Source organism: Penaeus monodon, chromosome 13, assembly GCF_015228065.2.
Source record: "Penaeus monodon isolate SGIC_2016 chromosome 13, NSTDA_Pmon_1, whole genome shotgun sequence".
NCBI lineage: Eukaryota > Metazoa > Arthropoda > Malacostraca > Decapoda > Penaeidae > Penaeus > Penaeus monodon.
This window is the reverse complement of record NC_051398.1, coordinates 1246791-1259290: the sequence shown is the minus strand read 5'-3', so window position 1 is coordinate 1259290 and position 12500 is coordinate 1246791. Positions and strand designations below refer to the sequence as shown.

Genomic DNA, 12500 nt, shown 5'->3' with positions numbered 1-12500 from the left:
ATATATTTAGCAATTTTGTATTTCCAATTTTAAATATTTAAAATTATATAAAATATAAATTTTTTTATTTCTTTAAAAATATTATATTTTATATAGTTTATATTATTTTTAAAATTTAAAAATATTTAATATTATTTTATTAAATTTAAAATAATATTTTTTATTATTCTTTATTATAATTTTTATTTTATTATATATTCTTATAAAATTTTTTATTCTTTTATTTTAATTTGTATGTTTCCTCCCTTTTTAAAAATCATCATGTATGTATTATGTTGTGTGTGGTGTGGTGTGTGTGTGTGTGGTGTGTTTGTGTGTGTGTGTACAGACATATATACATAAAATTTTAAAATTATTTTTTGAAATAAATATTTTATTAAATGATTATTTATATTATATATAATATATTATTATAAAATTTAAAAATTATGATATTTTAATTATATTCATAATGTATATTAAATATATATATATATATAATAATATAAAATTAAAAAAAATATATATATTATATAATAATATATTTTTTTTATATATATAATTAATATAATATATAAAATTATATTTTTAATAATATATAATGTGTGGTGGTTTTTGTGTTGTGTGGTTTTGTGTGCGTGTGTGTGTGTATGTGGGGGTTTTGTGTATGTGTGTATATAATAAAATTATTTTAAATTTATATATATATATATATTATATATATATATTATATATATATATAATATACATACATTTTGTACAAACACACACACCACAAAAAATATATATATATAAATAATTAAAATTATTATATATATATTTTAATTATATATATATATATAATAATATATATTATATAATAATAATATATATTTATTAAAATATATAAAAATATATAAATATATATATATATTATATATAATATAATATGTGTGTGTGTGGGTGGTGTGTGTGGGTGTGGGTGGTGGGGGTTTTTGGTGTGTGGGTGTGTGTGTTGTGTGTGTGGCGTGGGTTTGTGGTGTGTGTGTGGGGGGGGTGTGTTGTATAATATGTATTCGTACTTAAAATTAATAAATAATAAATTATAAAAAATATAAAATATATATTAATATAATAAAAAATATATTTTTACACACCACCACCAACCACACACACCACACAAAAACCCACACACACACACATATAATATAATATATATAATATATATAATTATATATATATACATATAATTTACATATATTATATAAAATTAATATTTTAATATAATTTAATAATATAATATATATATATATATGTATTATATATATATAACATCTCACATATACCTCCCTAACCCCCCACACACACACCCAACCCCCAACCCTAAGCTTTCCCCTCCAAACCCCCCTTCCCCCACCCACCCCCCCCCAAAAAACCAAACCCCACCCCCCCCCCCCTGCGCCTCTCTCCCACACCCCCACCGGGCCTCCCCCCCCCCCCCACACCCCCTCCGCGCTTCTCACCTGCAGGAAGGCGACACAGCTGGCCGGAAGTGAAACCTCCTTTTCCCCGCAACGCGGACAGCATCTTGTTAAAGGGGGGATTCCGGTTTGTGGGAAGGAGCGCTTCGTGGGCCGAGTGTCAAGGCTAGGCGGTGCACCTGTCCGCGGGTGGGCTCTCGCTCTCTCTCTCGCACTCTCTCTCTCGCGCGTGCGGGATCTTTCTCTCTCTCTCTCTCTCTCTCTCTCTCTCTCGCGGGTTCTCTCTCTCTCTCTCTCTCTTATTCTCTCTTATTCTCTCTGTCTGTCTGTCTGTCTCTCTCTCTCTCTCTCTCTCTCTTCTCTTTCTCTCTCTCTCTCTCTTATTCTCTCTTATTCTGTCTGTCTGTCTGTCTGTCTGTCTGTCTCTCTCTCTCTCTCTCTCTCTCTCTCTCTCTCTCTCTATATATATATATATATATATATAATATATATATATATATATATATATATATATATATATATTATATATATATATATATACATATATATACACATATATATTCCTTTGATTTTTTGAATTCGTGCAACACGAACTGGTTTTTCTTTTCTTTTTTTCAACTTCCACGCGCTAGTGACTCTGTAACGACAGCCATCGGAACGCGTAGTTTTTATGACGTAGATTTCCCGTGTTTACTTTTCTTGCAATCTGCAAGTCAGAGATGGTTTGGAATCGAGGAGCGAATTCAAGTTTTGTGCGTGGTTTGTTCAAAGGTTTTTATATGTAAAGATCGATGATGGATGATATGCATGTGTGTTTATGTATTTATGTATATGTGTACACAGACACACACACACACACACACACACACACACACACACACACACACACACACACCACGCACACACACACACATGTATATATATATATATATATATATATATATTATATATATATATATATATATATATATATATATATATACATATATATATATATATTATATATATATATATATATATATATTATATATATATATATATATATATATATATATATATTATATATTATATATATATATATATATATATATATATATATATATTATCTATATATATATATATATATATATATACATACACACACACAGACACATGTGTATGTGCGTGTGTTACATTGTTGCATTGTAAACATTCAAACGGTAAAATGAAATCTGCAACATGTTATTGTATAACCAAAGGAGAAAGGGAGGGCATTATGCAGATTGACAGAGAGAGAGAGAGAGAGAGAGAGAGAGAGAGAGAGAGGAGAGAGAGAGAGAGAGAGAGAGAGAGAGAGAGAGAGAGAGAGAGAGAGAGAGAGAGAGAGAGAGAGAGAGAGAGAGAGAGAGAGAGAGAGAGAGAGAGAGACGTTCAGACGGACAGACAAACAGCCAAACGGACAAACAGACAGAGAGACAAACAGACAGACAAACAAACAGGTCCAAAAACCTTGAAAAAGATTGATAAATACTCACAAAAAGAAAAAAAAAACAGACAGACAGACAGGAAACGAGACAGACAGAGCAATCAGACATATATATTAGATCTAATTGATATTAAGAGATTGAATAACCACTAAACACAAATACATACATAATTGCAGACACACACTTACGCAACCCAGTGCAACAACATCTCTCTCCCACCCACCCCACCCCATCCCCACCCCCCTCCTCCTCCTCCCCTCCTCCCCCACACGCTCCTCCCACGACATACCCCCCCCCCTCCCCCTGCTCCTAACACCCTCCTCTTGGCTTCTGGTTTTCCCTCTTCTTTTCCTCTCCCTCTTCCCTTTTCCTCTTCCCCTCTTCCCTTTTCCTCTCCCTCTCCCTCTTCCCTTTCCCTCTCTTTCCCTCTCTTGCCCTACTCCCACCTCCTACCTTCTATCCTCCTCTCCCTCCCACTCCCCCTTCTCCTACCCTCCCTCCCCCAACCTTCTATCCAACCATTACCCTCCCTCCCCTTCCACCTATTAACCCCTTCCCTTCTACTTCCTACCTACCACCCTCTACTTCTCCTCTCCTCTCCCCCTCCCCCTCTTCCCTTCTTTCCCCCTGTCCCATCTTCCCCTACCCCCTCCTCCCCACCCACCCCACAACCTCTATCTATTACACTCCCCCCTCCCATTATAACCCCTTCCCCTCTCCCCTACCCACCCCTCTAGCCATTACACCCTCCCTCCCCATTACCCCCTCCCCCCTCCCTCCTCCCCCCCCTTGCAACCGCACACGTGCCGTCTGATCTGTTTGTTGCATCGTGATAATATTCCCTCGAGCGCTGTAATTGCTCACGAGACTCGGTGCAATTATCAAGCAAGTTTGCAATTGGATCATTATACGGTCTGGTTGGTAAGGGAATGTTTTTGTTTGTTGTTGTTTTTGTTGTTGTTTGTGTGTGTGTGGGAGAGAGAGAATGAGAGAGAGAGAGAGAGAGAGAGAGAGAGAGATTGAGAGAGAGAGAGAGAGAGACAGAGAAGACAGAGACAAAGAGAAAGATTTCGAGAGCGAGAGCGAGAGAGAGAGAGAGAGAGAGAGAGAGAGAGAGAGAGAGAGAGAGAGAGAGAGAGAGAGAGAGAGGGGGAGAAAGAGAGAGAGGAGAGTTCTTTTGTGTGTGTGTGTGAGTATGTGTGTTGTTTGCATGCGTCTATGTGTACGCGTACATATTCATGTGTATTTATTTGTTAGTATGCTTGCTCTGTGTGTGTGTGTGTGTGTGTGTGTGTGTGTGTGTGTGTGTGTGTGTGTGCATTGTTGTGTGTATGTGTATGTGTACGTACGTGCGCGCGTGTGTGTGTGCGTGTTTGTATGTATCAAAAGTTTTTTTTCACGTTGCCTTTGTTCTGATCGAAAGCGATGATAACGAATAACCATGAAGATAAAAAGATAAATGATATTGACAACAATGATAACAATGATAACGATTATAGAGATGTTGCTCATGATAGTGATAAAAACATACATTCACGTACACAAAGGATCTGTACACAACCTAACATACGTACACGACTTCCCTTACACACACACACACACACACACACACACACACACACACACACACACATCACACACACACACACACACACACACACACACACACACACACACACACACACACACACACACAGGACATACAAACCCTCCAAACAAAAAACAGCAAATAGACAAATAAATAGATAGATAAACCTATAAATTTACAAAAAGATAAACAAATTCATATATAAACAACATGAAAAAAGCTTTAGAGACCATCCCGGGCTTGCACACAGCTGGTATCCTCAACAACCAGCTGTTTCCTGTCCATATACAGTTTAATAATAATAAAAAAAAAAACAATATATTGTGATTTATCCGCTGAAACAATGACTGTTATTAAGAGACAGGTGTGTTGCGGTGAGACGAAGGTGTGTGAAGGGAAATTGAGCCTTATGTATAGGGAGAGTAAGGACGGTTTTCGCTTGAGGCTTTGGCTAAGTGTCTGTAGGTGTTGCCATCAGTGGTTCTCTTTGTGACTTTGTGGAAGATAATGTTATTCTTATCTTGCTGATGGTGATTGTAAGTGATTGTCTGTCTGTCTGTCTGTCTGATCTATCTATCGGATTTTTATGTCTTCTGGTTCGCCTGTAGACTTATTAGGTATAGATAGATAGATTGATAGATATATAAATAGACAGGTAGACAGACAGGCAGACAGGTTGATAAAGACATGGATAGATAGATAGATAAATAGATAGAAAGATAGATAAAGAGTATGTATAAAAGTCATGATACTGATAATAACACTGTTAATGGAAATGATGATAATGAAAATTGATGCTGATGATGATAATGATGATAATGAGAATGATAATATTATTGATAATGATAATGAAAGTGATGATGATAGCAATGATAAAAAAGATAATAATGATAATAGTAATAATTATGATGAGAATGATAATGAAAATGATGAGAGTGATGAGAATGATAGTAACTATAACAATGATAATAAAATCATATTAATAACAATAGTAATAACAGTGATAATAATAGCAATAATAATAATAACCATAATGACGATAATAATAATAGTAAAGATGCTGAAAATAATAATAATAATAATGGTAATAATAATAATAATAATAATAATAATGATAATAATAATAATTATTATAATAATAATAATAATAATAATAATGATAATAGTAATAATAATAATAATAATAACTATAATTATGATAATGATGATAATAATCATCATAACAACAACAACAACAACAACCATAATTCTCCCACGACTCCACGAACCGGCAACTCAGACCACATGACAAAATAGCGTCAGAGCGTGAGTGCACGTGTACCGAGAGTCAGTGCGCCAGGTCATGCACACGCACACACACACACGCGCGCGCCCGTAGGAGAGTCATGCAGAGAGATGAGCTTAAATACATTGTTTTTGCATGTTTGTTCGTACGTTTGTCTTCGCGTTGTTTTTATTTGTTTGTTTGTTTGTTTGTTTGTTTTGTTTTTATCCGTTTTTTTGGTTTGTTCCAGTTTTTTAATTAGGTTTTGCTATCGTTTCGTTTGTTTCTTTGTTTCTTTGTTTGTGGTGGGGTATGCAACGTAGATTAATGGACTAATATATCATTAATGTATGTTTGTTCGAGGAAGGAGGAGGAGAAAGAAAGAGAGGGGGAAGGGGGAGGGAGAGAGATTAAGAGAGAGAGAGAGAGAGAGAGAGAGAGAGAGAGAGAGAGAGAGAGAGAGAGGAGAAGGACAGAGAGAAAGAGAAAGAGTGAAATAGAGAGAGAGAGAGAGAGAGAGAGAGAGAGAGAGAGAGAGAGAGAGAGAGAGAGAGAGAGAGAGAGAGAGAGAGAGAATTAAGACCAAGAGAAAGATTTCCACACAAACACACACACGCAAACATCCCCTCCCCCCTCCCACTCTATAAACAGAAATAGAAAATAGAAGAGGAAGTTAACTGGAAACGATATATATATATATATATATATATATATATATATATATATATATATATATATATATATACATATATATATATATATATATATATATATATCCCCCTGTCACCCAAATTGTTGTCACTGCATTTTTTCTCACTTTTGCTGTCACTGCTGTTGTTGTTACCATCGTTGTCACTGTCAGTTGTTTTTTTCTCACCGTTCTTGACACCGTTACTGTCACGAGACAATGATCCCTTTAAGTAGCTAAACAAACCGCCCTCCCCCCCTTCACCCCCCCCCCGTCAACCAAGCTGTTGTCACTCCTGTTGTTGTCACTCCTGCTGTTGTCACTCCTGTTGTTGTCACTCCTGCTGTTGTCACTCCTGTTGTTGTCACTCCTGTTGTTGTCACTCCTGTTGTTGTCACTCCTGTTGTTGTCACTCCTGTTGATGTTACTCCTGTTGTTGTCACTCCTGTTGTTGTCACTCCTGTTGTTGGCACTCCTGTTGTTGTCAGTCCTGTTGTTGTCACTCCTGTTGCTGTCACTCCTGTTGTTGTCACTCCTGTTGTTGTCACTCCTGTTGATGTTACTCCTGTTGTTGTCAGTCCTGTTGTTGTCACTCCTGTTGCTGTCACTCCTGTTGTTGTCACTCCTGTTGTTGTCACTCCTGTTGATGTTACTCCTGTTGTTGTCAGTCCTGTTGCTGTCACTCCTGTTGTTGTCACTCTTTGTTGTTGTCACTCCTGTTGTTGTCACTCCTGTTGTTGTCACTCCTGTTGTTGTCACTCCTGTTGTTGTCACTCCTGTTATTGTCACTCCTGTTGCTGTCACTCCTGTTGCTGTCACTCCTGTTGTTGTCAGTCCTGTTGTTGTCACTCCTGTTGTTGTCACTCCTGTTGCTGTCAGTCCTGTTGTTGTCACTCCTGTTGTTGTCAGTCCTGTTGTTGTCACTCCTGTTGCTGTCACTCCTGTTGCTGTCACCGCTGTCGTCACGAGGCAATGAGCCCGTTAAGTAGCTAAACGCCCGTTGCTTCAGAGTACTCGCAAGTGGGCGTGAGGCGGGCGTGAGTCAAGAACGGTTCGGCTGAGTCGGAGGCTCGGGGAGACTTACTCTGCCAAGTTGCACGGCGAGTGGAATCTAGGGTGGTTGTTCGGTTGTTGTTGTTGTTGATTTTGTTTGTTTGTTGTTGTTTTTGTTTGTTGGTTTTGTTGTTGTTGATTTTGTTTTGTTGTTTATTTTTTGTTGTTGATTTTTTTTTTTTTTTTTTTTTTTTTTTTTTGTTTGATTTTGTTTGATTTTTGTTGTTCTGTCTTTGCCACTGCATATGTTTCCATTTGGTTTGAATTCTGATAATTGGAGAGAGAGAAAGAGAGAGAGAGAGAGAGAGAGAGAGAGAAAGAGAGAGAGAGAGAGAGAGAGAGAGAGAGAGAGAGAGAGAGAGAGAGAGAGAGAGAGAGAGAGAGAGAGAGAGAATGAGAATGAGAGAAAGAGAGAGAGAGAGAGAGGAGAAAACAGTAATAAAATAATAATGACATCCATTGCTCAATAAATCACTATGAATTGATATCTTCGACTTGTACAGTTTATAAACTTTGCTGTCTTTACTTCACATATAACGGGAGAAAGAAAGAAGGAGAGAGAGAGAGAGAGAGAGAGAGAGAGAGAGAGAGAGAGAGAGAGAGAGGGTGAGAGACGGAGACAGAGACAGACAGAAAGACAGACAGAAACATAAACATAAACACGAACAGGGACAGAAACAGAGAAAGAAAAGAGAGAGAGAGAGAATATAGAAACCCCGACGATGTTACTCATGAGTAAACCTTCCCTCGCCTTACTCACGCGTACGAGAGCGCCTCGGTTATCGCCACAATTAAGCGAATCTCCTGTCTTCTTCGCCTCTCACGTGTGTCCTCCCCCCTCCCCCTCTCCCCCCCCACGAAGACAAGCCGCCATGACTCACCCCCCACCCCCCACCCCACACACACACCGTCAGCTGGAGTGCTATGCTGCTACTCCTCTGCGACGGGAAAACTCCAGCTTGAGTCACCTTCCGCTGTGACTCACGAGTTTCCCTTTAGTTTCCTCTGGGATGAGTAACTTTCGTGACTCATTTTGATTGGCAGCTTTTCAGACACACAGTTCCGGGGATCGTGTATTTGCAGGTCAACCCTTTTTTTTTTTTTTTTTTTTTTTTGGTGGGTGGGGAAGGGGGAAGAGGAAAGGTGACTGTTGCATACACCTGTTCTTGCGTTCTTGTATGTGTGGGTGTGTGCTGTGTGTGTGTGTGTGTGTGGGTGTGTTTGTGTCTGTGTGGCTCTGTGTGTGTGTGGCTCTGTGTGTGTGTGTTGTGTGTTTGTGTGTGTGTGTGTGTGTTGTGTGTGTGTTGTGTGTGGCTGTGTTTGTGTGTGTGTGTGTGTTGTGTGTGTTGTGTATGTGTGTCCGTGTGTGTGTTTGTGTGTGTGTGTTGTGTGTGTGTGTGTGTGTGTGTGTGTATGTGCGTGTGGTTGTGTGTGTGTGTGTGTGTGGCTATGTTTGTGTGTGTGTGGCTGTCTATATGACTGTCTCTGTCTCTGGTTGTTTATCTCTTTCTCTTTCTCTTTCTCTCTCTTTCTATTTTTCTCACTTTCATTATCTTTCTCTTTCTATCGCTCTGATTATCTCTCTCACTTTCTCTATATCTGTCTCTATCACTCACTCACTCACTTACTCATTCACTCTCACTCTCACTATCTCTTTCTCATTCTCTCTCTCTCTCTCTCTCTCTCTCTCTCTCTCTCTCTCTCTCTCTCTCTCTCTCTCTCTCTCTCTCTCTCTCTCTCTCTCTATCTCTCTCCTCTCTCTCTCTCTCTTTCCCTCTCTCTTTCTTTCTTTCTTTCTTTCTCCCTCTCTCTCTCATTCTCTTTATCTCAATTTCCTTCAAGTGTTTATATATACAACAACATATGTTTGACCAAAGAATTAGAAAATAAAAATAAAGATATACAAACCTCCCTTGTGTTTTTGTTTATCTGAGACACAGTGCTATGATAATTACGTTTCCTTTCGTCGCAGATAAGATCCGATTTCAGTAACGCTTCTCACTCAACACATGGTAACAACTCCCCCCTCCCGACCGTCGATCACGCTTCCGGTAAAGCAAGTTAGACTCATGCACACTCTCTCGTCTTGGAAAAGAAGGAGGAGGAGGAGGATGGGGAGGAGGGGGAGGAGGAGGGGGAAGAGGAGGAGGAGGAGGAGGAGGAAGAGGAGGAGGAGGTTGAGGAGGAGGGGGAGAAGGAGGAGAAGGAGGAAGAGGAGGAGGAGAAGGGTGAGGAGGAGGAGAAGGAGGAGGAGGAGGGTGAGGAGGAGGAGGAGGAGGAGGAGGGGGAGGATGGGGAAGAGGAGGAGGACGAGGATGAGGAGGAGAAGGAGGAGGAGGAGGAGGGGGAGGAGAGGGAGGAGGAGGAAGAGAAAAAATAGAAGAAGATAGAGGAGGAGGAGAAGAAAAAGAAGAATATGAAGAAGAAGAATAAAAGAAATAAACTTTGCGAGATGTCCTTCAGAAAATTTATCTCCTCTTTAAAAACATATTTTCTGTCCTTGACTTCGACACTCATCCACCCTCTATCTATCTCTGAAAGAGAATAGATTCGGAAACAGTTGAAAACAAAACAAAATGCGTGTTCGTGAAGCGAGGCGAGACAAGCACAAGACAGGCGAGAGAAGTGTGGTGAGGGGAGAGGGGACAAGGGTAAAAGACTAAGGGTGGGGAGAGGGGAGGGGAGGGGAAGGGAGGCTCTACCCAACAGCTGGTGGGTTACGCAACTGTCATGTGATGCCCATGGGTGCGACTCCTCCCGCCCCCCTCCCCGCATACCCACCTCCTACCCTAGCTCATGCCCCCAAAGTCCCCGGAAGCTAAGTGGGTAACTGTTAAGGAAACGTTTAGGTAAAGATCATACTGGGATTTTTGCCTTTCCGGGTGTCCAAATGAGTCCCATGTGTGTGTGTGTGTGTGTGTGTGTGTGAGAGAGAGAGAGAGAGGAGAGAGAGAGAGAGAGAGAGAGAGAGAAATAGATAGATAGACAGAGAGAGAGAGAGAGAGAGAGAGTGAGAGAGAGAGAGAGAGAGAGAGAGATAAATAGATAGATAGACGAGAGAGAGAGAGAGAGAGTAGAGAGAGAGAGAGAGAGAGAGAGAGAGAGAGAGAGAGAGAGAGAGAGAGAGAGAGAGAGAGAGAAATAGATAGATAGACAGAGAGAGAGAGAGAGAGAGTGCATATGTACGAGAATGCATGTGGGCGTGTGTATGTGTGCGTGTGTGTGTACTACAGCTACTACTACTACTACTACCGTTTACTATACAACTGTACAACTGCTATGTTAATGCGTAGTACGACTGCTATTACTGTAACTACTGCTATGAACTACAACTATCACCTTGAAAGCGCAACAGCCACTACAACAACAACTGCTATAAACTGAAACTACTACAACTACTATAAACGTGCTATAACCACTACTATAAGTATAAAGAAACATCCACTAAAACTACTTTGAACTATAATTCAGCAACAACAGCTTCTTCTATAAACTTGCTATAAATATGACAGAAACTATCAAATCTGCTATAAACCCTACAGTACTATAAGTACAACTACAACACTACTACTACAACTACTATAATCCTACAGTACTACAACTACAACGGCCGACCAGACAAGTAGAATCAGGGACCAACATGTTATAGCATCAGGTCCGGCCAGGTGATAACATCCTTTTCTGCGAATATAACCTTTATTCCCTCCTTATTTAGAGGTAGAGTTGCTTCTTTCCTCTACCACGACAGATCCCCAGGGGGATAAGACCTTTTTCGCGAATATGACCCTATGCTTTTTCCCTTTGAGGTCAAGCGCTGCTATTTTTTCCCCCAAGTGTTTGGGCCTGGGGGATCACGCGAACGTCTGCCTTAGAATCGGTTAAAGATGACTAAAATGCGATTATTTTTTTCGTTGTTCTTTTGTTGTGATTTACATTTGTAATGTTTGTAGGATTTCTGTTGCGAGTGTTTTTGTTGTTGTTAATACATGCAGGGGAATTGGTGGTAGGGTTTAGTTAAAAGTGATATGTGATCGTTGAAATGGTGATTTCCTTTTTTTTTTTTTTTTTTCTTCTTCTTCTTTTTCCGGGAACCCAGTCCAGGTGTTGGTAACAAGGGTGACCACCACACCTGTCCTTTCTCTCCTTTGACCCTCACCTCTCCCCCCACCCCCTCTTCCCCATCTTCCTCTCCCCTCTCCTCCCTTTTCCCCACCTTCTCTCCTCTCCCTACTTTCTCTCTTCTCCCTCACCCTCCTTACCCTCCCCTCTCCTTCACCTTCTTACCCCTCCCCACCTTCACCTATTCTCCTTCCCCTACCCCTACCCCTCACCACCTTCCCCTATTCCCCAATCCCCTAACCCCTCACCACCTTCCCCTACCCCTCCTTCCCCTATTCCCCAATCCCCTACCCCTTTCCACCTTTCCCTTTTTCCCTTTTCCCTTCCCTTCCCCTACCCCTTCTTCCTCTTTCCCTTCCCCTTCTCCTATTCCCCTCACCCTTACCCTACCCCTACCCCGCCTTCCCCTACCCCTCCCCTCCTTCCCCTATTCCCCTCACCCTTCCCCTCCCCCTCCTTCCCCTACTCCACCTTCCCCTCCCCCTCCTTCCCCTATTCCCCTTCCCCACCCCCTCCTCCCCCTATTCCCCTTCTCCTCCCCCTCCTTCCCCACGCCTTACCTGCCCCATTCAACCCTCGGACACAAGCCAGGTAGCGAGCAGTCACGGGGCGCGAGGCAACGTAAATTATTCCTTTGTTGCTGTCCCTGTGAGGGTTGGTTAGTATGCCAGCGCTTCTGTTGTTAGGAAATCTTATATTCTCTGTTCTCTCTCTATCTCTTCTTTTCTATTTGCTTTCGTCTTCTTCTTTCCCAGTTGTCGTTTTGTCTGTTTTTTTTTTTTTTTTTTTTTTTTTTTTTTTTCCTTTCTTGCTTTTCTTTGATTCGGGGCTGTTTGTTTGTCTTGTGCTTGATCTCTCTCTCTCTCTCTCTTGCGCTTTCTCT

At 40.5% G+C, this 12500-nt stretch overlaps 1 protein-coding gene across 1 annotated transcript in view; it reads right to left on the bottom strand.

Annotated features, from left to right (window-relative positions):
- LOC119580456 (uncharacterized protein DDB_G0292186-like) overlaps positions 1-12500 on the bottom strand; it is an 80747-nt gene that overhangs the window by 55115 nt on the left and 13132 nt on the right. Inside the window, exon 2 of the mRNA XM_037928608.1 lies at positions 6725-7401. Within this exon, the coding sequence (XP_037784536.1) occupies positions 6725-7401 (677 nt within the window). The remainder of the gene's footprint in view (positions 1-6724; positions 7402-12500) is intronic.